Source organism: Anolis sagrei, chromosome 3, assembly GCF_037176765.1.
Source record: "Anolis sagrei isolate rAnoSag1 chromosome 3, rAnoSag1.mat, whole genome shotgun sequence".
NCBI lineage: Eukaryota > Metazoa > Chordata > Lepidosauria > Squamata > Dactyloidae > Anolis > Anolis sagrei.
In genome coordinates this window covers 245,984,608-246,011,964 of record NC_090023.1, presented here as the reverse complement: position 1 = coordinate 246,011,964, position 27,357 = coordinate 245,984,608, and the positions used below count along the sequence as shown (strand labels likewise).

Here is a 27,357-nt window from a genome sequence, read left to right as displayed (position 1 = left end):
CAAAATATGTGGAAGCTCAAGTCCCATTACAGTAGAATCTCAGTTAATCGGCATCCATGGGAATTGGTAAAGGTAAAAATTTCCCCTTGACATTAAGCCTAGTCAAGCCTTATTCTGAGGGTAGTGCTCATTTCCATTTCTAAGCTAAAGAATCGTCATTGTCTGTAGACACCTCCTAGGTCATGTGGCCGACATGACTGCATGGAGCACCGTTACCTTCCCACCAAGGCGGTACCTATTGATCTACTCACATTTGCATGTTTTTGATCTGCTAGATTAGCAGAAACTGAGGCTAAAAGTGGGATCTCATCCCGTCCCACAGATTTGAACTGCTGACCTTCTAGTCAGGAAGTTTTGCAGATTAGCAGTTTAACCTGCTGCACCACCGTGGTCCCTTATGGGAATTGGTAAATATTGGATAAATCTAGTTTCTGTTTACTTGAGAGTTACTATTAAAACTAGGCTTCAGAGTATACCTCATACTATACCAGACTATAAACTCTGTATTGACTTGATATTAATATTGAAATACAACAATTAAAAGCAAATTAAGACAAAGATAAACTTAACTTAAAATAACACAATTTACTATATTATAAACAGAGTCTAATGGATGCAGTATGTAATTTTAGTTGATTTGTTTGGCCAGTTGCTTGAATTCCAGTTGCTTGAGTTCCAGTTAACTGTGAATCCACTATATATCTAATGGCACAGTAAAATGGTTTCCCTTATAAGTCAAAACATCCTAAACATATTCCTCATATCTGTTGAAAATCCACCCTGTTGTTTTTGATAATTTGGTTAAGATCAAGCAGTCAGACACTTGTTTTTTCTTATGTAGATATATATATATATATATATATATATATATATATATATATATATAATAAATCAAGCAATTGATATGTAAGACTTCTGTACTTCTAGGCAGACTTTGTATCAGAGTTGTGCATTGCTCGTATAGCAACTGCTTCTGAAAATCAAGTTATCAACAACACTTTGCCATACAGCAGAAGCACATCACAATAGAGGTTAATAACTGAAGTGGGTAAAAGTGTGAATATCACCCTAGTCATAGATCATTCCTTGGGAGAGCAGCAAGCAATGAAGCAGGTCATTCTTGATAATCTGCTCACTACAGGGCAACTAAGGGTGCGCCTGCATTGTCAAATGAATGCAGTTTGACAGCACTTTAACTGCCATGACTTGATTCTATGGAATCCTGGGATTTGTAGTTTGGTGGAATACCAGGACTCTTTGACAGAAAAAGCAAAGTGCTTGTAAAACTACAATTATAAAATTACAATTGCAGATTTCAACATGTAGGAATTCTGCACACAAGAAAAAGACTTATAATTTAATTCTGAGAACAGAAAACAACCCACATCTGACAGAAGGCACTGGTAAAATCTCACTTGATATTAATGGCTCTGGGTGGAAACATCTGTTGTCGCACATATAAACTTTCTCTTGTTATATTCTGAGCCAAACTCTTCCAATGTGGTAGAAGAGAGCCCTCTTGTGGAATTCTTTTGAAATGTCTCTATTGCACAAACACACCTACATAGCATATATGATGACATCCCAGCTCACCATACAAGAAATGTCACTTAAGAGAGAACAGCATGGAGAAAGAAGAGGAAAAAAGCAACACAAGAAACACAGCATAGCATCTTAGCAAATGATTGAGAAGAGAGGGCCAAGAGGAGACATGATGGCCATGTATAAATATGTGAGGGAAAGTCACAGGGAGGAGGGAGCAAGCTTGTTTTCTGGTGCCCTAGAGACTAGGATGCAGAACAATGGCTTTAAACTGCAGGAAAAGGAGGTTACACCTGAACATTAGGAAGAACTTCCTCGCTGTGAGAACTGTTCAGCAGTGGAACTCTCTGCTCCAGAGTATAGTGGAGGCTCCTTCTTTGGAGGGTTTTAAACAGAGGCTAGATGACCATCTGCTGGGGAGTGCTTTGAATGCAATTTTCCTGCTACTTGGCAGGGGATTGGACTGGATGGCCCACAAAGTCTCTTCCTATTCTTATGATTCTATGATTTATCAAAGAATCACAGAATCAGAAGAGACCGCAAAGGCCATTCATTCCAACCCCCTGCCATGCAGAAACAGTCAAAGCACCCACTATCAAACAGTTCTTAATATCTCAACCATCTATTGTTTGGTTGAATCTCTTTCCTGTACAGACAGTCTCTGAGTTACAAACATTTGACAAACAAATGATTCATAGTTAAGAATGGGGAAATGAGAGAACAAGGAAGTGAGAGAAATCTGCCCCTTGGGAGGGAAATCCACTCCTGAAAGAGGTATTATCATGGGGGAAAGGGGTCTCCATTGCCGCTTTATCCCCAATCCTTGTTCCCATGACAAGCATTTTTTTTCAAAATCAAATTATCACAGGGACAGAAAGTTAGGTGAAATCCTCTGAAAGGGGGCACAGACAGCAAAACAAACACCACGGGGGTGTTAATCCTTCCCCATGCTATCCAAAGATTTAAAAGATATGTTTCTGGCTGGGAGTCACACTTAAAAATGTAACTGTTGTGACTTACATGCAAATTCCATTTAAAAACAAACCCACAGAACCTATCTTGTTTGCAACTTGGGGACTGCCTATAGTTAGAATTGGCTGCTCTATGTCAAAGACACTTCAACACTGATTGTTAATGTGGACCCAATCCAGCATGCTGGCTGCCAGATCACTGGGACTCCCCCAGCCACCACAGAGGTGGAAGGGAGCCCCTCTTTCCCAGCTGTGCCAAGTGTAGTTTAGCACCACTGGGCAGCTACCCTAGATGTCCCATCACTCCCTGGCTGCAACATCTTTGGTTATTCTTCTCTTTTCCATTTCTTCCACATGTCCTTTTTAAACCTTAGCTCACTTCAAAGTTCTTTAGTCATCTTTTCTGGTTTCTTTAGATGCTTCCCATTTTCCTCCTCATTCTAACTATTTGAAATTGTGCCTTCAGTATCTCACTTTTGAGAAGTTCCCATCCATCATGATCTGCATTCCTGACCATAGGATCAAACTCAATATTCCCCAAAGTTTACTGAAATCAACTTTCTTTAAGCCTAGAATGTGTGTCTGTATATGCTTGGCTTCCCCAATGTTGAAACAATCATTATAAGCTATCTTGTTGACATGTCCTGTGAAGCTGTCATTGCTTGTCAGCCCAGATAACTCCTTACACATGCCAGGGATATAAATCTTTCACTATTTCTTCATCACAGGCAAGGTTGCAATATTCTCCCTGTGGGGATAAAATATATATTTTGGCACACTATTTACTCAGTATTCACACATCCCCCCAAAAAGCATGTTTCTGAGAGCAGTTTTTTCTCTTTACAGAGAATTGTAGCTTTTGTGCACAATAAGTGTTATGCAGGAAAATTGTAATTTTTGTTTTTGTGTGTAAAAAGGTTTTTCAAAAACATATATTTTATTTTGGGAACAAAAACTATATGCTTAAACCTCTAGTAGTCCAGAAACATCAATGTGTTTTTCTTGAGGATGTTTGCACAGAAACACACTCCCTTTTTAAATAAACCAATTTTGACACAGAAAATATCCAACTATGTACTTGGGGAGAACACCAAAAATTTATAATAGTTCTTGAACTGAAAATGTTTTTTGCACAGATGCTATAATTTTAATGCAAATTCAGATGCTTTTATGAAAAATAATTTCCCGAAATACCTTGAGATGTGTGAAATGTACGCATAATACTTGTCTTTGTGTTATTCTTTCCACCCAGGTTTTCTGAATAGCAAGAAGTCAATTTTTGGATTAAAAAAAAAATTAACAGTGACTTTTTTTATTGCTAACATGCCCAACTTCAACTCAAACCATGCTAACCCACTACCAATAAATGACTTCTATCCTGTGGAAAAGATAAATGTGAGGTAGGCACTTTTTATAATGGGGTTTCAATTTGACATAACCTGACCGAAATTCATTTTATGAAAGTCAACTTGTTGCTGCTTCAAGTCATCTCAGACTTGTGCCTTCAAGTCATCTCAGACTTTAGACAATCTAAATTAAACCCTATCATTAGGTTTTATTTGTTCAAGGGGTTTGGCCATTGCCTTCCTGTGAGAAAACATGATTTGCCCAAGGCCACCGATTAGGGTGCCACAACAGAGCAGGGATCTGAACTCTGGTCTTCTTAGTCCTAGTCCAGCATCCAAGCAAGTATAACACTCTAGTTCTAGAACAGCAACATACGCACACATTTTAAATAAATGAACTATAAGTACATTGGTGCATAAGAAATTAAATCTACCATTTTATTAGCTACCCTTACGAGGTTTCTAGTCATAAATAAAACATTCAGCTCTACATGCATTCAAATAAATTAGTGAATTATAACTACATAACCTTCCCAACTTGTAGAATTGAATCACAGGCCTACTTCTCATAATTCATCCATAGGTCTAATCTGTTATAGTTGGGGCTAACAATTTATTCATTTAGTTATTTCAAGCATTTCTATTCCATCCTTCACACCTCTGAAGAGGGACTCAGGACGGCTTACAGCAGGCAGTCATTGGATATAACCCCCCCCCCCCACTAAAACACACAGTTACAATTAACACAATTTAAACAATTATAAGCATTCAATTAAAAACAATTCACTGGTTCAAAACATAATCCAAATCAGTCCATTGCGGTCCACTAAAACATTTTCCCCCAGTTGATCTATTTATTGCACAAATGCTTGATTTCAAAGACAGGATTTGAGGGTTTTTTTAGGGAGAGGGTGGATCTAATATCATTGGGGAGAGAGTTACACAGCTGAGGGGCCACCATGAAGAAGGTCCTGTCTCTTATCCCCACCAGTCATGACTACGAAGGAGGTGGGACCAAGAGCAGGGCCTTAATGTCTTTGGTGGTTTGTAGAGGGACAGGTAAACAGTTCCTGGGCTGGAACTGTTTAGGGCTTTATAGGCTAAAGCGAGCACTTTGAATTGTGCTCAAAAGCCAATAGGCAGCCAGTGGAGCTGGCGTAACAGGGGAGTTGTGCACTCCCTGTACCCCACCCCAGTGAGCAGCCTTGCTGCTGAACATTGGACTAGCTGGAGCTTCCAAGCAGTCTTCAGAGACAACCCCAAGTAGAGTGCGTTGCAGTAATCTATTCGGGATGTAACAAGAGTGTGGACCACTGTGGCCAAGTCAAGCCTCCCAAGATACAGACACAGCTGGTGCACAAGTTTTAATTAGATTCAAATCTAAAATATAAACAAACAATGGACAAATGGATTTTCATATCATGCCTGAAAGTTGTTAATAACATTTACAAATTACAAAAAGGTAAGCATGTGATAGGCACACACTCCTCTCTCACTTGATTCTTTTGTGCAATGACTTATCATGGAATTATTCTCTTCAGATTACCAGTGCTTTAAAAACTGGCAAGGTACCTTAGGAAAATAAGCAGTTAATAAAATGAGTCTATCTGATTCTACCCAGCACATCAGTGAACCTCCAATAGAATACTTACTTACTCCTGCAGTATCTGAGCAGCCCTACACTTTCCTTAGGAAGTTTATGGTAACTTTTCTTTCAACCTTACCCTATGAGTACATAAACATTGGAAGCCTTTTGGCTATGAGCGCAGGTTGACAAGGGAAAAAGTTCTCCCTTAGATGCTGTGCAATATGGACCAGTTTTTGTTTTTTTAAAAAAGGACAAGAATTCATTGTGGTGCCATAACATTAGGATTTTCTTTATCATTCATGTGGACCATGACACCATATCTTGCATAGCTATATTTTCTTTGTCTTTGTCCCCATAGTTTAAAAAGTCCACAAAATCTCTGTACCTGTTTTCTTGCAAAACCGCCATCGTGCATATAAATTTCCTCCAAGGATAATTGCAAAATAGAATCACACCATTGGTTTAGGTCCAAGATTTATGTACAGTTATAAATTTAGCACATTTATTTCATTCAGCAGCACAAGAATGTTACACAAGAGCAGTGTTCTTTGAAGGAAAAGAAAACGATCACAACATAAAGACATACATCCATCATAACAGTAGTTTCTACATTCCCTTCAAACATTCAGTCAAGTGCTAATTTAGATATGCACTCAACCTAGTGTCTCATCATCGCCATATGGTTGGTATCTAAATGTGACAACAGCCTCCACTCCATTGAAAATTACTGCACTGGCAAGGACATCAAGCATGAAAAATACTGGGACAATTACGATCATAATGTAAGACAACATGCTGGCCTGAATGAGGCCTGTCTGCATAGGAACGCATACCTGTAGGGCTTATTGGAAGGAACTGATCCAAAAGAAAACCAGAAGTTAGGCTAGGTCAGGCCTCTAAAGTACCTGTACCAAGTGATCTATGATCACAGTTTCACATATAAAAGCTTACTAGATATCACAGCCATAGCAAGATGATTGTTCCTGTGTAAATGCAAGCACAGTCTAAGAAGTTTCAGATAACTCAGAATTGCTCAAGGCTGGTTTCCACATTGCTATCTTGGTAAATATTTCCACACAATAAGATATTGTTGATGTCATTGCTATTTCCCTATATTTATAAGTACTTGCTTCTGACTGAAGGCTGACACTTGGTCTTCTGTTCCCTAAAACATTTGTCAGTTCTTTTATCTACAGAGGAAGTGGATTTTCAGATGGATGCCCTAGTAAGTCATATAAAAACATAAAGCTCTCTTTCTGCAACGTGGCCCCTTTAAAATTCAGATTCTACCTCTTCAAAGGTGTGATAATCACAGTATAAACAAATGCAGATCTGATATCTAACTCTTCCAGAATCAAACAACAGCAAGCACAATCACCAAGCAAGCAAGAACAGTTTCAGTATAAGGAGATGCACTATTCTCCAATGAGTGTAGTCCATTTCAAGCTCAAACATAACAACACAGTTTGTAAAATCTCCAGATATAGCAAAGAGTCACAGAGTCATCCACAAGTCACTGTTGCACTGTAAGGAATGATCCAAAAGAACAAAGCATTTTCCCTGGAGAAATACTTGCTAGGCCTGGGTAACAACGGAAAAATTTGTTTCTAAAATCGATTAGTTTTTTGGGGGGTTTTGCGTTTCGATATTTAAAAGAATTCCGAAATTTTTCTTTTAAAAATTTCGATATTTACGAAATTTCGTAAATGTTAAAAAAATTACGAAACATTAACGAAACAAATACGAAACAATAACAAATTGATTCGTTAATGGCGGACGCGACCGCGCAATACACTAAAAAACCTCCAAATGGGACAGGGGGAACTTCTGAAGCTTCCCTCTCCCTCTATTGTTGACTGTTGGTGTGATATTATAATTTTTTTTCACTAATTAAACAAAAAACAACTATAAAACTTGTCCCAGACATGTAGAAATAATAACGAAATGACCTCAAACCGATAACGAAACGAATACATAACAAATCTGAAGCATTTATGAAACGAATTTAAAAATTCGTTTCATTTTTAAGTTGCTCCAGAATGGTTCGTTATCGCTTCGTTATAAAAAAAATAATGAATTTTTAACGAATTACGAATTAACAAAACGAAACCGCCCAGCCCTAATACTTGCAACCACAACTAAGTAAGTTTGGAAAGGGAACCTTTACTTACTGGAGTGCTGCCATCTGAAAAGGTGTTCATGCTGATAGAACTGCTCATTTTGTCAGATGACAAAGAAGGTGGTGATGGACTGCGCTTCTCCAATTGGTCTTGGTTCTGTATATCTTGCCGCTGTAGATATTCACGCCATGCTCTCTGAATGCTACATTAAAGTTGAAATATGGATGATTATAGGGACACCTTATACATTCTCACAAAACTGAAATATTTCTCTCTAAGGAGCCCTGATGGAAAACAGTCTTGTAGAGCTGGAATGAGATGGTGCACAACATTTGAATCTAAATGTTGAAATCTCTCTTTTGAAATGCCACTAACATTATGAGAAATTACTCAGAAACACTGAGCACCATTTGGTCCAAATAATTGGTAATCCTTCCAACAGGACAGAATTGAATATACAAGCCTGGATTTGGCTCCTATTTTTTCCTAGTTTCATTTTCAAAGGAAGCAAAAGGTAATTTAAGCAATTTTATTCTAGCTGTGGGAATGACTTTAAAAACTGTACAGGTTTTTACAACTCAGAACTTATTCTGCACAAAATTCACATGCAATTATTGTTAAGTCCTTTTGGTGGGGGGGGGGGGGGGGTTGCATAACAACCGGCATAGAATAAGTTCTGAACGGCAATGATTCTCGGCAGTCCAGGAACCTACTTTGACAGCCTTCATGATACCCAAGAAATGTTTGTAAATTATTTTTTAAACATTTTCTAGGATTCTTTCTATCCCTAGTTGTTAGACCCAACAAAAGCAAACTCTGTGTATTAATTGCTCGACATTTCAACACTATTCAGTGGTTATTATTATTATTATTCATAGAATCATAGAATCAAAGAGTTGGAAGAGACCTCATATGGGCCATCCAGTCCAACCCCCTGCCAAGAAGCAGGAATATTGCATTCAAATCACCCCCGACAGATGGCCATCCAGCCTCTGCTTAAAAGCTTCCAAAGAAGGAGCCTCCACCACACTCCGAGGCAGAGAGTTCCACTGCTGAACGGCTCTCACAGTCAGGAAGTTCTTCCTAATGTTCAGATGGAATCTCCTCTCTTGTAGTTTGAAGCCATTGTTCCGCGTCCTAGTCTCCAAGGAAGCAGAAAACAAGCTTGCTCCCTCCTCCCTGTGGTTTCCTCTCACATATTTATACATGGCTATCATATCTCCTCTCAGCCTTCTCTTCTTCAGGCTAAACATGCCCAGTTCCCTAAGCCGCTCCTCATAGGGCTTGTTCTCCAGACCCTTGATCATTTTAGTCGCCCTCCTCTGGACACATTCCAGCTTGTCAATATCTCTCTTGAATTGCGGTGCCCAGAATTGGACACAATATTCCAGATGTGGTCTAACCAAAGCAGAATAGAGGGGTAGCATTACTTCCTTAGATCTAGACACTATGCTCCTATTGATGCATGCCAAAATCCCATTGGCTTTTTTTGCCGCCACATCACATTGTTGGCTCATGTTTAACTTGTTGTCCACGAGGACTCCAAGATCTTTTTCACACGTACTGCTCCCGAGCCAGGCGTCCCCCATTCTGTATCTTTGCATTTCATTTTTTCTGCCAAGGTGGAGTATCTTGCATTTGTCACTGTTGAACTTCATTTTGTTAGTTTTGGCCCATCTCTCTAATCTGTCAAGATCGTTTTGAATTCTGCTCCTGTCCTCTGGACTATTGGCTATCCCTCCCAATTTGGTGTCGTCTGCAAACTTGATGATCATGCCTTCTAGCCCTTCATCTAAGTCATTAATAAAGATGTTGAACAGGACCGGGCCCAGGACGGAATAATAATAATAATCATACACCTTATTTGTATTTCACTTTATCTGACTCAGAGCTGATTACAGTACATATATATGGCCAATACTCTGTCAGAACATGGGTGTTTAAATGTAGTGAAATATTGTTTGTAGTTTAAATGTGTGGTGTAGCAAAATAATGCAAAAGTTAAATGTATAGAGCTGTGATGTATTGCTAGAGCATAACTTTGGAAAGTTCCTGTGATGGAGATGGATGCCAGGAGATCTGATAAGCATGTGCTTTTCCATCGATATATGGCAAAGTGAACTGACATATTTTTCTCTACACCTGTATATAGTTTTTAGTGTAGATTGCAATAAAAGATAAGACTTCGGAGCTGATTGAGGTAGTTTTCTTCATTTTTTGTGGCTTTGAGCAGGCACATAGAATACACAGATAAGGTAAACGTCTTCCCCTTTTTTTCCATCTCTGGTGTCTGAAGGCGATACTCACCTGTGGCCATGGGGAGTACGCTTGTTCCATTTTCCATGCCAAAGGAGCCTGCTGTCCATAGACATCTCCAATCTTTTTGCCAGCATGTCTATATATCTGCACCCTTTTACTTTCCCGCCGAGGCAATATTTATTGATCCACTCGCATTGCATACTTTCAAACTGCTAGGTTGGCAGAAACAAGGACTGATGGTCGAGAGCTTACCCAGACTCGCAGCTTCAAACTACTAACCCTCTGGTCCACAGCTGTTTCCTGCAGCTAGTGGCTTTAACCACTGTATTACTGCAGCCCCTGTTAGTTGGAACTACCAGCAAAACTCAAACTATCATGTTTAAACCTGCTATTCTATGCTAAATAAATCTTGTTGGACTTGTTGGAACTTATTTCTGAAGGAATATATATAACATTGTTATATTTTTAAAAAATGTTTAAAACAGTAATTATTTTGCCAAACATAACACATCTAAGAACATAAAGATAGATCAGACTGAAGGTGACCAATGAGATGTCTATAAACGCCCACATGCATGACAGGACCCACTACTCTTGTTTCCCAACACTAGACAATAACAAAAGGGGGAATTGCTTTGTTGCTGTATCTACTACATAGCAATCAAGGCTAGTAGTCTTATTTACCATGAGGCATTTGGGAATGCTGAGACAGCAAAGGAAATTGGAATAATAAAAACGTGCATGTCAAAGAGCAAAGAGAAGAACTCTTTAGCTCTAAAGCCTTGGTTCCCACGAGAAAGATCTTGCCTTTCTACACTTAGGGCAGAACAACCTGTTTTGATTTAAGCAAGAAAAAAATGTCTAATATCCGATTCATCACTTATGTGTAGATGCACATCATGCCAATGGACTCTAGCAAACATTTAATTGGCTTGTTATCCTTTCATAGACTTTTGAATGTCAACAGATGTTTTCAGTTGCTTGGCTACTGTTCCATACTTAACGCCAGATGGCAGTGTAGTATCAAATAAGATCTGGATTTTGAACAGATGTGTAGGAGGCAGTGAAATTAATACAGAAAATTTACTTTTTAAATGAATGGATAAGCCAACCTTCTTCAACCCAAAGCCAAGCAACCAGCCTTAAGGGTGGGGTGAATGTCAAGGCTAAGATCAGCTAACAAAGCCTGGGTTGTACCTGATGAAAGATTGATCAATATAAATAATGTATATAGATAAGAAGTCTTGTTTAAAGTTTCTTTTATTCTAAATTATTGCAAGCCTTATGGATGGTAATGTGATTAATAATACTTGTCATGAATTTCCTAGGAAGATATAATGCTACAAATGATTCTAATGATTCTATATTAAAATAAAATAAGCACTGAGTGGAAAAATACTTTTTAGACTCCAGCTTCCAGAATCTCTACTCAATGTGGTCAATAGATAGACTAGTTGAAGGAATCCAAAAAGGTATAGCATCTTCTGCAATGACATTCAATTATTTTCAGGCATAAAAAGGGATCTAATATCTCCATCATATACCACTAATTCCTATTTTTTGGATGTGTTTTCAAGTCACCTTGAAAACTCCATGAGTTTCTTAGGTAAGAAATACTCAGAAGTGTTCTGCCTAACAGAGAATCTTGTACCAAATCTTTGGAAAGCTACACTGAGATTCAGACCTTTCCTGAGTGCATTATAACTATTTGTTTAAGCAGACATCTGACCCTGTGAGGGTCAAATCTGTAGCCCAAAGGAGCAGGAATTGTCCTAAATAGTCTCCTGAAATTTACCTCCTTCCAGTTGCTATTGCTACTATTGTTTTTTATTTGTTTGTTTGGTTTTTTAACCTGCTAATCAGTACTCAAGAGTATCTGAGAAGTCAGGAAGTCAGGAATGAAGGGCAGGCAAGACAAATTCTTTCTTTAAGGTATTTCTATATTGCTATCCAACTTACAAGGGTTTCAAAGGCAGTTATAAGTAATATCAATTAAAATAATAAAAAAATATTTAAAACGATATTAAAGGCTCTCAAAAAAAAACTCTAAAAGTAATCTAAAAAGCAGTTTTAAAGCAACTGAAACAGAAATTTCTAACATTGAAGCCAACTGGAACGGTATAAATTCGCTGCCTACTGGAATGGATGAAGACAGCTTACTTTAGGTAGAGAGTTCCATAGTCAGTCAGGGTTTAACTACAGAAAAAGCCCTGTTATGTGCATATTCCAATCTAATTTCATGAGATGTGACAGAGGAGAAGAGGAGAGATTTTTTTTAAGATATCCTGGTTCTGTGTCATTTAGGGCTTTGTAATGAGAAAGTCATTGGTGTGGTGGTTTGAACACTGGAGTATGAGTCTATTAACCAGTGATAAAACCCCCACTCTGCCTTTGAAACCAACTGGGTTATCCTGGGTAAGCCATACTCCCTCAGATGAAGACTCAGTGCAAAGTCATCCTGAACAAATCTTGCCAAGGAAACCCCAATATAGATTCATCTTAAAAAGGTAAAGGCTTCCCCTTGACATTAAGTCTAGTCGTGTCCAACTCTGGGTGGTGGTGCTCATCTCCATTTCTAAGCCCAAGAGCTTAGATGCCTCCTAAGTCATGTGGCCGGCATATGGAGCGCAGTTACTTTCCCATCAAAGTGGTTCCTATTTATCTACTCAGATGTTCATCTTTTTGAACTGCTAGGTTGGCAGAAGCTGGGGCTAGCAACGGGAGCTCATTCCATCCCATAGATTCAAACCACAAAACTTCCAGTCAGCAAATCCTGCAGCTTAGCAGTTTAACCCACTGCGCCACCACAGCCCCTATAGGGTCACTAAAAATTGAAGGTGACTTGAAGACACATAGCTACAACAAGGTCATATCCAGAATCTTGAATTGAACTCAGAAGCAAATAGGAAGCCAATGAAGTCTTTGTAAGACCAGTGTTATACTGTCTCAAAAATGCATACCTAACACCAATCCGGCTACTGCATTTTGCCCTAGTTACAGCTTTGCAGCACTCTTCAAGGGCAGCCTCATATATAGCACATTCTAAAAGTCTAATTAGGAAGTAACTAAGACATGAACATGTTTTAGGAAGACTAAAAGAAAGGCTTTCCATGGAAATCATATTCTGGATGACTGAGCAACATTTACCAGTTTGGATTTTGATTAGAGCAGGTAGAATTTGGATGCTTTTAAAACTCACTGCTCCTTTGAGATATGCTTTACAAGACAATGAATTTTTCAAACAGTTGTGGCTTTGGCTAATTTAAACAAACATATTTTCTGCTTTCACACGTAGCTTTCAAGCAATAATCAGATTTAATAATTTATCTTGTAATATATTATTATGAATAACCTATATGCCTGTAATTTTTATTTCTGCAGTAAGACTACAAATGGAAGCATATTAATTTACAATCCATGGCTGAGAGCCTGCATTAGGACATGTACACACATCTGGAAGTTATGTTTCCATAGCTATATCTCCCTATGCTTGCTTTCAAAACTCATATTTTAAGCCAGTGATTTCCAGTCCAATCAGTGGTCCTCCAAGTGTTTGTGATCTCAACTCCCAGAATGCCCAGCCGGCTTAGCCAACTGTAAGGAATTCTGGGAACCAAAGTTCATAACACCCATCAAAGGTTGGGAATCATTGCTGTAACAATGCACTCCTCCACCCTCCCCACCACAGGCATCTCCATTTTGTAGGATAGTGGAGAAAACGAGAGAAATAAATTTTCTTCTATTTTGACAAGCAGTGAAAGACATACATAGAGATCTCTGGTGGTCCTCAAGATGTCCCTATAGATGACATTCTTGCAGCAAATCTAGCTATAGGAAAATATTTTTACTGCTCAGCTCCTAACGTTCTAATATCTGTGCACTGCATGCGTCGTAGGGGCTACTAGAGATGTACGATCCATTAAAATGGTTCAAAAGTCATTACAAAACTGGGTGCACTGGCACTTCATTTCTAAAATGTTTCTAAAGTATAATTAATGAAAACATTGTTACTATAATGAGAGTAATGAAATTTTATTACTATTTCATTACAGTAATTGAGCATAATTACTATAATTGGGGAAACTTCAGGGGCTCTTTTCTCCCTCATTTTTACAGCTATTGGTGTGAAACTGACTACAATGGTTGAACCCATTTATAACTCTTAGCCCACCAAATTTCAGAATGTTTCACTTATCCATGGATTTTTGGGGAATTTTTAAAATTCTTATAAACAACATTTTTTATTGTCAAAGGCTTTCATGACTGGAATCAATTGTTCTAGGTTTTTCAGGTTGCATGGCCATGTTCTAGAAGCATTCTCTCCTTACATTTCACCTGCATCTATGGCAGGCATCCTCAGAGGTTGTGAGGTCTGTTGGAAACTAGGAAATTGGGTTTATATATCTGTGGAAAGTCCAGGGTGGGGAAAAGAACTCTTGTCTGTTGGAGTTAGGTGTGAATGTTTCAATTGGCCACCTTGATTAGCATTTAATGACCTGACAGTTTTTAGGTGTGACTTATTACTGCCTGGGAGAATCCTTTGTTGAAAGGTGATTAGGTGTTTCTGATTGTTTCTTGTCTGAAACAAGAAAGTATTATAACAGCAAATAAAGAACAAAACTCAAACACAGAGGAACTCCAGACAAGAAACAATCAGGAATATCCAATTATCCTAAATTCTACATTAATCTTGTATACCCTAATGGTGCAACTCTAAGATGGTTTTTGTACTCCACAATTCAAACAGCAACTGTGCTGAAATAATTCAGATTAAGACTATGACATTGAAACTGAATCCTTCTTCCAATGCAATTTATCCAAGAAAATTTGCTTCCCTGCAGCTGTTCACTGCCCTCCATGCTGCTCCTTGCTCTTATTATCTGATAAAACTTGAGATAATTATCAGCAGGAGTCTTCTTCAATTGGATATACATAAATTGATATATATTTAAATTTATTTTACTTGTATGTATAGTTTTTAATTATATTATAACTTTAGTACATGTTATTTATGTGGACTTTCATCTGTATCTGTTCGAACTGCTTTGGGGATGGGAAAACAATGGAATGTAAAAAAATCGTTGGATTCCCAGTCTACCAGATGTCATCAATGATTTGGACTCTAACCAAGAAGCTAGAAATTTGGAATATATCATTGAATAATATGGTATATTCTAAGCAGTATTGTTTTTTTGTAACTGTGGTATTGCTATCCTGTCTGTGGAGATTTCATTGAGATATCTGATTTGGAATTGCTCCCAGAGCACCTATCACTGCTGCAATTATGGTTGTCTTCATTTCCCAGAGGTGCTAAATCTTAATTTGTAGGTCTCAATATTTTATAACCTTTCCCCTCTCTTTGTCTTCAGCTCTGCTGACCCAAGGGATTGCCACACCACTAATACAAGCTTTCATTTTCTCAACCACAGTTGGGTCTGGCATGTTATATTCTAATTGCTAGTCAGTTTGAACCTTAAATTCCCATAGGATATTTAGATTATCATTTTCAACTACGCTTATTTTCCTCCTGGCTCTTTGCAGAGGAGAAATTATTTATGACACATATAGCATTGTATCATGGAACCTTCAGTGGTGCAGTGGATTAAACTTCTGAGCTGCTGAACTTGCTGACCAAAAGGTTGGTGGTTCGAATCTGGGGAGCGGGGTGAACTCCTGCTGTTAGCCCCAGTTTCTGCCAACCTAGCAGTTCCAAAACATGCAAATGTGAGTAGATAAATAGATACCACTTCGATGGGAAGGTAACGGCAGTCATGCTGGACACATGATCTTGGAGGCCTATATGGACAATACCGGCTCTTTGGCTTGGAAATTGAGATGAACACCACCCTCCAGAGTCAGACATGACTAGACTTAATGCCAAGGGGAGACCTTTACCTTTGCTTTACCATTGTATCACTTTATCATAGCATTTCTTATATTCAGTCTACATGATCTTCCTTCATGGAGAATAATAACAATGACAATATAATTGGCTAATGCAGAATAAACCTGAATAATGCTAATAATAGTAATAATATCAATACTACTATTACTACTACTACTACTAAGTATTGGTATTATAGTAGATCACATTACAGAATACATTTAACAGACATTAGAAAATGCACTCTCTCAAGTGATCATAGAATCATAGAATCAAAGAGTTGGAAGAGACCTCATGGGCCATGGCATCTTTCTTATTTCCACATCTATATAACTTGCATCGTGTCTCTTTTTTGTGACTGATCACAGGACAGTAAACTCAGCCTTAATTTGACTGGGAACACATAACTCCCATGTTGCAACACCTTCAACTTACAGACCATTTACGGGCACAATTCACAGTGCTGGTTATGACTTTTAAAGCCTTGTAAACCCTTGTACTGTTTGAAAGACTCTATCTCCCTCTATAAGCCTGTTGAACCATTAAAATCTCAGGAGACATACATGCCCTCCTGTCTACTCTCTTTCCACAAGCAGGTAAAGAACTTTTTATATAAGCAGGCCTCCGCTATTAATTTACTATGCCAGAAGTCTCTTTTAATGGGTGTGTTATGCATTTCATCCTTTTTACTATCTTTTAATGTGCTTTTAAATTATTTTAATTTGGGGTTTTTAACAGAATGGCTTGTTGAGTGGTTTCTAAAATTTAGTACTAAATATGTGTTAGTTGTGTTTTAATTTATTGTGAACTGCTTTGGGTCCCATACTGTTAAATAGGTGGGATAAAAATACAACAAATAAATAATCCTAAAAATTCACAAGCCTGGCATGTGTTTCTGAATTAATCTAATTAATAAAAGAAAAAAGTGTTACTTGTATGGAGGACACATTTCCTTAGAATCTAGCTTGACTCCCATGACTCTGTTCTATAATCTTCCCTCCATGGCTGCTGTAAGATGATGATAATTTCCATTTATATACCACATTTTACCATGGGATTCAAGGTAGCTACGACATGTGAGTGCGTGTGCCTTTATAGGGTTTTTTTTTCTGGGAGGAAGTTCCAATGTCTGGAAGCTGTCACCAAGAAGACCCTCTCCCTTGTTCCCACAAAATGACTGAGAAGGTAACCCTGTAGTGTCCATACAATTTTAGGGCTCTAAAGGGCTCATAAAGGGAAATAGTTTTTCAAATAGCCTGGACCCAAACTATATGTTATCTTGTGCTTTCAAGTTGTTCAGAGGAGGTTTGTCTTTGCCTTCCTTTGAGAAAGAGGTCCACTCTAATATAGGCTATCACTTTTATTGGCAGCACACTCCATGCAATCCTCCAAACATTTTGTTTTCTCTGGCCCAAGGGAGGTCTTGCATGTAGTAAAGTCACTGCCTCAGTAAACATAATGCAACCTGGGGCTCTCATCGATACCTGTGTCACACTTAGGGTTGTGTTGATTATTTGCTAACATCTTCCAGAATTCTGACAGCAGAACCACAAATATCATATGAAATATCCCTAAACTTCATTCAACGATCTTCGTAATTTTTTGATCATAGAATTTAAGTGAGGTTCAGGATGCTCTCTTTACCATCCTTCTGTGAGAATATTGTTAATCTTAAGCCCATGAAACAAGAATGAAGACATTTATAAATTGAAGACAAGAAGCCAAATAAAACATCTCTCTGAGGACAATGATTCTGCCATATTTATACAAGAGACATAACATAGCAGACTTTATATCACTTACACTTTCACTTTTGATTCCAAGGGCTGTAAATTAATATGATATTTCTCAATATTATTTTCCACATCCATAGCAAGCTGGTGACTGTAAAAAGGAGGGAGAAAGAGAAAACAGAAAGGATATCAATTAAAAACTATTTGAGCATATTTTACAGTCACCATAAGCATCAATCCACTTAAAAACAATGTACTCCAACTGCATGCTCTAAAATGGACCTCTCTTGGACAAGGAGTGAAGAAAAGTCTCACAGGAATTCTTAAAAGCCAGCTGTCCTAAATAATTGACAAAAGAAACCTAATTTGCCACTTTTGCAATTACTTTTTCTTCTCCTTTACCCTCTTTTCTTGACCTTTGCAATGTTGCTGTTGCTTTGCTAGAATAACAACACAGTGTGTTCTTCAAGGTGAAGCCAGTTAGAGCTGTCACTCCTAAAATACTTGTGTACTAGAATAATCTTCTGTTTAGCCCTCAAAACTATCCATGCAGAAGTATGATCCTGAAGCTTAAACACCACATAAATTTTCTTTACATGATACATCAAATGATACTTCATATGTTACAACATTATCTTTGCCCTGTGCATACAAAATCCTTATCCTGTCTCTCTTTTCAATCTCAGATCCCACACAACTCCTCTGAGGTGTGAGTCTCCTTCATCTCTCTGCTCTTATATCCCAATATCTTCCTACAAATGAGTTAGTCCTTCTTTGGTTGAATTCCACCACTCAAAGCTCATCTGAAAGTCAACTTCCTCAAAAGACACTATGCTTTAATTCTTGCAACTCTAGTTTTATTTTTATCTCCATTGTGCCACTTTTCTGATCTCCTTTGAAACCCTCTTCCAAAATGATTTTTGCATGCCCAGCTTTCTATTCCCATATCCTAGTAGAATTAAGCCTATATAGATCTAACTACAATATTCATTCGGGTTAGTATATTCTTCCTCATAAATTCTTCCCTTCATTTCACTTCTTTCTCCCCCTTTTCCCCATATTGGTTCATAGATTATAAGATTCCTGAGACAGATATCTACCCTCTCATACTTTACTTAGCACAATTTTTGTATGTCGTGTTTTTCAAAAGAAAACAAGTCTATCAAATAAGTTAAAATGTATAGATTGCATGGAGATACGTTTATTTGAAATTGCGTTAGCAATGCACTAAAGGAATCCATTTAACTCCTATCTCACTTACCACTTCAAAAATTCAGCCCTCTTTTGCTGGTTGTTCAGTCCAAGATTTAGTTGAGTAATACATTGGCTAAATCAAATACAGCTTGATACGTTCATTAAAATCCATGCAAGCATTTTTTAAAAATAGAAATAAAAAACTGTAATGACTTACTTTTCAAGTAAATATTTTCCATCACTAATTTGCTCCAAGGTATGCTGTAGTCTTTTGAGTTCTTCCTGCAGGGAGACAAAAAAAACAGCAGACACTAAGCTATTAGAGTTCTTAAATTAAATATTTTGCTTCAGATTTCACTCATATGCATGATGTAGCACACTAGGTGGAGTGGTGGTTGTAAGCAGACATCCTTCATGCCTAGGCCACAAGCAGATAACCTACCTTCCCTCCATCCCAACTCCCATTGCTGTGAACTCAGAGGAAGAGAAAGAACTGGATTTAACTCCCACCTATGTGAATTTGAGAACAGGAAACTGTTTGTTGCCATGTATAGAAACTGTGATTCTGTATTCAAAGAAATTCAAAGATAGTAATGCATACAGTGTGTTACAGTAATCCAAGCAGGATGTAATCAAGGAATGTGTTACCAAAGCGAGATTTGACAACTACGGGAGCAATCAATGGAACTAGCACACTAATTTTAGTTATGCACATCTTCTAATTGAAAGGGAGCATCACTGTCTTTTCTGGTTTAAGTTTCAGTTCATCTGGTTTATTACTGATGGCACATACTGCTTTAATACAGAAACACCGTCCTTGGAGTTAGGTGGGTGGGTGGGTGGTTTTTTATGCATTCGAAGTTTTCAGCTTACTGGTAATACCAAAACCCAAAAACTCCTGATGAATTCTGCCAGAAGTTTCATGTAGATATTAAACAGAATGGGAGACAGAACCACAACCCAAAAGACCCTAGAGCAGTGGTTCTCAACCTTTGGTTTCCCCAGTTGTTTTGGCCTTCAGCTCCCAGAAATCCTAACAGCTGGTAAACTGGCTGGGATTACTGGGAGTTGTAGGCCAAAACAGCTGGGTACAGGCATGTAGCCGGGGGGGGGGGGGGGGGCTTGAGGAGCTTCAGCCCCCCCCCCCCCAAATTCTCATGTTGGTTCGCGAAAAGGCCTTACTGGTGCATTATTTAAACTGTTATGTTTATTCATATCATGATTTGATCACCATGCTCAATATATCTCATATGCATGGGGGTATTGGGGTAATGATCAAAAAGGTTTGCTAGCCCCCCCCCAAAACAAACTCAGCCCCCCCCCCCAAAAAAAATTGAAATTCTGGCTACGGGCCTGCCTGGGTACTCACAGGTTGAGAACCACTGCCCTACAGGTTAATGGGCAGGAGAGTGAATCAGCATCCTCCGGCAAAGCTGGGTTCATCCCTGCCAAAAGGAACAGAACCAGTGTAGAACAGTGCCCCCAAATGCAATGCCAGAGAACTGTTCCAGAAAGGTTGCATTGTTGATGGCATTGAAAGAGAGACTCAGTGAAATCAAATACCTTGAACTGATCTCAGGAGCAAATTAGAAGGCAATGCTGTTGGTTCATGATCACTGATGCATGGTCTCTAAAATGTTATGCCATTAGGCTGCAGATTTCTTTTGTCATGTAACTCTCACTACTTTAAGTAACTTTCTCATTTGCAGTGATGCATGGCCTCACTGCTTAAATGTCTGTATCACAGTCCAGCAGCTTGTAGCATCTTAATTCTTAAAGTTACTAAACCAAATCAAACAAAAGTAAGGATATACTGTTATAAATGCAATTGTAGCAGCAAATAACCTTTTGAGGGGCTTAGAACTTTAAGTGAGAACATTTCTTTTCAACCCAAAGCCTACATTAAAGACATTGTGATAGGATATCATGGTATATCAATATTTAATATTATTAGTTTTAATGTGGCATTAATTTCGAAATGGACAAAACTGTCCAACAGCAAACCAGCAGATTTGACTGTCCAATTTCGTTTGGAAAGGGGTGAAAGAAAGCCTGAATGCTAAATGACAGGATTCTGGGTTGTGCTTTAGCTTTAACTTGCCTTTAAAAAGATTAAGATGTTCTTGGTAACAAGGGACAAAATTGGCTCTGAAAGATAGCAGTCAAGAAATAAGCCCTTAAGCTTGGTTACATTTGCTGAATTGCTAGCAACAGTTTAACACTGAGTTGTAAATGTAAAAAAAGAGAGCATTGCAGGCGGCTGCAGTGGCAGGGAGAGGTGAATATGTGTTTGGCAAGTCACCTATCAGGCTTCCATGGCCAAGCAGAGATTCAGACTCTGGTAGTCAAACATTACACCATGTTAACTCAAAGTTATTTCTATCATAGGATGAATAATGACACTTAGGTCCCATCTACGCACAAACTGGGTCTCCATCTACACACAAGCTAGGAGCCCAAAGTCACCTATCAGGCTTCCATGGCTGGAGATTCAGACTCTGGTAGTCATACATTACACCATTTTAGTTCAAAGTTATTTCTACCAGAGGATGAATAAGGACACTTAGGTCCCATCTACACACAAGCTGGGAAATGATTTAGCCTATCCAGATGGCATTTCAGGCTAATCTTCTTAAAACAGGAATAAACCAAATTTACTTGGTTTAATTCAGGTTTAAAAAATACCTCTAAAGATCCAGGCATTTCCTGAAGATATGCAGCCTTTGGAGGTATGGAGCTTGTGCCTTCCATGAACCCAGTGTCTGTTTCCATAGCAATTCCTTCTTTCCAGGCTCAGGCAGCCTGAAAAACAGAGATGGTACTGACAGCCTCCCCTCCCTGTCCACCATTTCCCCCTCAATCTACCGGAGGAAAGCTCTCTCTTCTCCCGACAACAGCCAACAGAAAGCCTTGGAGAAGGAATCTCCCCTACTCATCCCAGTGTCAGCTCTTCCATGGGAGGAGAGGGAGGAAGAAAGTCTCTATCAGGGTCTTCCTCTGGTAAATTGAGGGAGAAGTATAGGGAGGGGGAGGCTGGCAGTGCCCTTGCCCACCCCTGCTGATCTTGGATCAGCACAGAAGAGCATCTAGCAACCCCTCATCCCTGCAAAATCCTGGTATTTGGGCCAGCTGTGTGGCCTCCATCCTGACAGGAACTGGGATTTTGGTTCCTCTCAGGATTTTGGTGTGTTTGGAAGGGCTCTTATCTAGAACCTCCATTTCAGTCTCTGGATATCCATTGTTGGAGAGCAATAGATAATGGCCGCTAGTAGTCCATGCCTTATTTAAGGACTTTCTAGCAATAATGGGAATGGGGATTCTGGGTGGGATGGACCTTTTTATAGTGCTCTGGACTTGTATGTAGGGATGGTGTGCTGAACTATCATTGACAATCCAACTGAGTATACAAGTGAATTATTTCCATCATGGTGACATCATGGTTTTCTTTAGGTCTACAAAGGAGAAAAGAGAAGTAGGGTAGGATAAAAGGCTACTACAAAACAAAGAGGAGAATCTAGGGAGGGGGAAGGGTATCAAGATGACATAGAGCTATTCTATTTGCACCATCTGAGACACCTTTGCTCCTCTCCTTCCCCATCATTGGCTGCCTAAGGCAGTTCTTTCATTTTGTCTAATGCTAGGGTTGGCCCTGCTTATGAGAGGTAAGTATAATAGGACAACGTCCCTTTGTCTATCATACGAGGCAGAGCAGTAGATTAGAGAAACAGTATCTGCCCTTGATGTGACAAACCATTGCCTATCCGTGGAGAACATATCCTTCAGCCTCAAGGGACCTTTTGCTGGCATGCTTTTCATTACAAATGCTATAGCTTCAGATTTAACATAATAGAAAGTCGTTCAAGCAAAAAAATATTAAGGAACCTGAATGGACTAGAAAACAAACACATCACCTATAGCTTAATATATCTAACTGTTCTTCTGTGTGCATCAGTTATATATGCTAATTTAACATGAGGTGGACGCGAAGGCAATTTAAGAAGCTTAAGCAGTGCTTTATGTCTTCCTTTAGCTCATTAACTTCAGAGTATAATGCAAAAACAAAAACCAATCAGAATGAAGCAAGGTCAAAATGGAACAGTTTGTCTTTTTGGAAGGTAAAAAAAGCTCTCAAGGTTGTTGAAGTTCAGATAATTATAAGATGGAACGAGAACATTTGCATCGTACATTCTGCCAGCACTGACCTGAGTTCAGAGGATGAAGTCTGTCTGCAAGGAGGCCATAGTTCAAGCATTTGTGCATCTGTCTTCTGAAATTAAGGGCCAATTAAGGATTGATCCATAGTCTGCTTGATATTACAGTTACGGATGTGGATATTATTTGCCCTACAAGTTGCATTTGCAATTGTATTTCCATTATAATTAAATATAAATAGATGCAAATACAAATTCTAGACAAAAGATATCCACTTCTGGACAACAAGTATCCTTTTTCATTTCAGAAGACAGTGCACCAAAATGCATATTTATATTATGTTATGAAAGTCAGTGGCTGTGGAAGTCAGCAAGAGGAAGCTTTTACATTACTTGCAAACTGTCAGAGCCATCTGCTCCAAGCCTCTGGAACTCTCCCTTCCCAGACAGTTTAGACTGGCACTTCGCTTTCTCTCTCCAGGTGGGTTAAGACCTTTTAAACATTACAGAAGGCATTTGAAGACTGGCCTATTAAGATAACTGGGTGGGTCTTGCAAAACTATGCTAGAGTGTCTACTAGTGTTTATTTAGTTATTGCTTTTAATGTACATACATTTGAATCTGTGGTCTCTAAATCAAGTTGCCTGATGATTTATGGTGATCTCATATGGTTATCTTTGGCATGGAATACTCAAGAAGTGATTTTTCCAGTTCTTTCCCTGTAATATAGACTATAGCATCTGGTATTCATCCAAGTAATAACCAGAGCTGGGCCTGCTTAGGTCCCAAGATTAAAGATCATCTGATGTCTTTATGTAATCATAGTTACGATTTTAAACTGATTTTAATTTAATTGATGATATAATTATATTTTAAACGTCTGTATTTGTGATTGATATATGTATATCTATAAATCTTTTGTAAGCCTCAGACTGGAATAAATGGGATATAAATAAATGTCGTCATTATCTTGGCCAGTGTGTAAACAGAATGCTTATCTGACAAGGCTTTATCCTATCTATTACATCTGTTCTTCTCTGCTCCATTAATATTTGAAATAGGAAAAGGAACAATGGATGAAATCATAGAACCATAGAATTAACTACATAGACTACCATAGACTACAAGAGGCATCCAAAAGCCCTTCCACACAGCCATGTAATCCAGAATATCAAGCCAGGAAATCCCACAGTATCTGTTTTGAACTGGAATATATGACAGTGTGGACTCAGATAACCCAGTTCAAAGCAAATACTGTGGGATTTCCTGCCTTGATATTTTGGGTTATATGACTGTGTGGAAGGGCCCCAATCTAATTCCTATCATGCTGTACTTACATTTGTGTGCTACATTTGTGACCTATCTTATGAGTGCATGCAGCTTTTCCTTTTATCCTTACAAAGCTACGGTAGAAAGCTGTCTTATGCCAAACCAGTACATAGTCTGACTTACTGGAAACTGACTCCATAAAATGGACATTGAATGGCAGTTGTTGAGTAGCATTATATTCAAACAATACTTAGTACATGCTGAGGCATGACACTGGGATCTTTTCCATGCAAGACAAAACCATGTCATTTTCCCACCTGAACTTTGTGATGAAGCAGGGATTTGAACCTGTTGACTAGATCCATTTTTCTCCAACTGGAGTAAATACTCTGAAAGGAATGGGACACACATTGATTAACATGGCCCATTCATTTCATTATGTCAGAAGTAGTTGGGATTAAAATTGGTTTGCTTCTACCCAATGCTGCTCTCCAACACTGGGACAGGCCAAAGTTACATGCATGCCATTATTGAGCACTGCATATTTTGCAATAGCAGCCATTCTCAAGCAGTTCCCATCACACATTTTCTTTTAAAGAAAGAAAAGTTATCCCAATTTTCAGAGGAAGGTATGGTTATGTAAAGGTATGCTCCCGACATGGAATTACTATAGATTTTATGTGTGGTAACTTTCCCTGCAAAAATGATTGACAAAATTTGTTTGTGGCTCCTGCAGTAGAAATGCAGAGTTCTTAGATCAGTGGTTCTCAACCTGTGGGTCCCCAGATGTTTTGGTCTTCAACTCCCAGAAATCCTAACACCTGGTAAACTGGCTGGGATTTCTGGGAATTGTAGGCCAAAACACCCGAGGACCCACAGGTTGAGAACCACTTTCTTAGATGTATCTTTTCTCAAGACAAAAAACAGTAATGCCATCACTGACATATACAATTTTAATGCCTTTTCCATCTCCTATGTGCTTTGGAAATGTTGAAATATATCCCAACAACTTAGAACATAACATAATAACTGCTTCACTGTGGAGCTGTGTTTCTTCTTCCCAGGGCGTTTGTATCCTGCTTTGTGCTGCTCAGTGACAGTAATAAAGTTTTGTATTTTTGTATTGAATGTTTGAAAACTTTTTTCAAAGTTTTTCTTATTCTCTGAACATTCTGTCTCCATTTTCACTAAAATAGCTGAAATACTGGAAGATGATTTTAAATGACTTAGCACTGCTGAACCACTCAAAAGCCATTTGGAGGAGCCCAGTCATGAATCTCATTGCCATCTTTGAACAATAAAAGTTTTTCTTTCTTTCTCTTTCCACTGCATGAAACTTAGAAAACGGCAAAATTTCTTGAAAAATGATTTGTCTATAGTGTGCTCAAATCTAAAAGATAACCTATTTCATTTTTCCAAGCACTCCAGTGGTCAATTTTGTTTTCAGTATATCCCAAAGCAATGTGAGGTAATTTAGAATGTGGAAACAATTTACAACTGATTTTTTCTATAGCCAAGGGTGACAAAACCTGCATGGCTTACATAAATCATTTGGTGCATGTGTTTGACATCATTTTATATTAACCTAAGGGTAAAGGCTTAACAAAAGTAAGAAAAAATGTCTCTGACATTCTTTGGGTCATTCAATCATTCAATTAAATATTATTGGCTTGTTCTTTATGAGAAGCTGTAACAGGACATCTACAAAAGGGGCTAGTAAAGTTTGCATAATTTGGAAGAGCTGAAGACATAAAATCTATACTAATTTCAGGTTTGCGTCATTAAACATGAAGTATTGATTATTGCACCTTGCAACAAAATTTATGAAGCTGTGTTGCTGTGTCCACATAAAGTGATTTTGATGTTGTACCCTCAGACCCCGACTATCATAAATGATGACTCCTTGTAACAGCCTACATCTGAGATGCCGTCGTTCCAATTCACAGCGTTAGGAGATACATCTCACAGATTATGCCAGGAATGACCCAGCTGTAAGCTCGAACTTCAGAAAATTAAATTGGAAGCAATCCAAACTCCTGTTGAAATACTCAGTGAATTACGAGGCCTCCATAAACTTGTTATAATGTAAATGTACTGTAAAATTCAGGGCATTGCTCCTTTCCCCCATCCCTGCTGTTGCGAATGGACATTAATAGTTAAGAAGAAAGCGAGGGCCAAAAATGCAAGCTTGCTTTTTGAAGCACCAGCATGTTACTCATTTCTTGTCTCTGTGTACACACTATTTATAGAGTTTGTAGATCTATTCAGATAAAGAATAATATTGTGGTGTTGCACTCTGGTATGGCTTGCACAAAAAGAAATCTATCAGCATAAATGGTAGAAAGGCCCATTATATTCTTCTCAAAGCTACTTACTGCACTTTAATAAGCTCAAATGACATTACTTTAGCACAATTAGCTATATCAATGTATTTTCCAATGAGTGTGAGAGTTACATCCATATAGACTGAAGCCAGATTGCTTTGATACCATTTCAAGGCCAAAATAAAACAGGGCAGACCAATTATGCCGTTACTAGAGTTGTGCATGGAACTGTTTTCCTTTTGGGGCACATAATGGGAAGGCCCCTCCTGGTACAAAAATCAGCTCGACATGAAAACAAGTGGGAGCCAATCCCAGCTCCTCATCTGCTTTTCATGAGCATGTGACGATCCATGCCTCCTTGCCTTGGAAAGTGTGTGTGTGTGTGTGTGTGTAGGTAGTGCAGACCCAGAAAGCGTGTGCATCTGCCTGCAGTCAAGTGCCTCCTCTAGAGTAGGAATGAGAATTTACCTGTTGCCTCCTTGCCTTGGAAAGAGAGTATATGTGGTGTGCAGGCCCAGACAGTGTGCACACCTGTATGCAGCCAAGCACGTCCTCTAAAGTAAGAATGAGAACTTGCATCCTTGCCTTGGAAAGAAAGTGCATGCATATGTGGTGTGTATGCCCAGAAAGCATGCCTGACTCCAGCCAAGCACCTCTCCATTAGAGTAAAAACAGGTAAGAAAGCCTCCTTAAAGAATGTGCCTGCCTGCAACTCAGTGCCTCTCCTCTAGAGTAAAACAGCTTCAATACCTAAAATGGCAAGAAGGGGATCCTGGGAAATCCTCTCCCCCATAATGGGCCAATAGAAAATGGCTCTTTCAGCAATCCAGAGCAAAATCTGCCATCCTGATTTCAAAAGGCTCCCACCACCCCCCCCCCAAAAAATAGATTGGGGCCCCACCAAAAGCCAGGACACAAAACGGGTCAAGGTTTACTCCAAAAGCACAACCCTACTAGGTGCTACACCTACAAATTA

General features: G+C 38.7%; 1 protein-coding gene across 2 annotated transcripts in view; it reads right to left on the bottom strand.

Moving 5' to 3' along the window:
* The window catches only part of SCHIP1 (schwannomin interacting protein 1), a 520,084-nt gene that overhangs the window by 395,784 nt on the left and 96,943 nt on the right, over positions 1-27,357 (bottom strand). For both annotated transcript variants that reach the window (XM_060767611.2, XM_060767613.2), the window contains exons 2-4: positions 18,855-18,919; positions 17,514-17,594; positions 7,619-7,769 (exon numbers count right to left, since the gene is read on the bottom strand). In XM_060767611.2, coding sequence (XP_060623594.2) covers positions 7,619-7,769; positions 17,514-17,594; positions 18,855-18,919 — 297 coding nt within the window. The remainder of the gene's footprint in view (positions 1-7,618; positions 7,770-17,513; positions 17,595-18,854; positions 18,920-27,357) is intronic.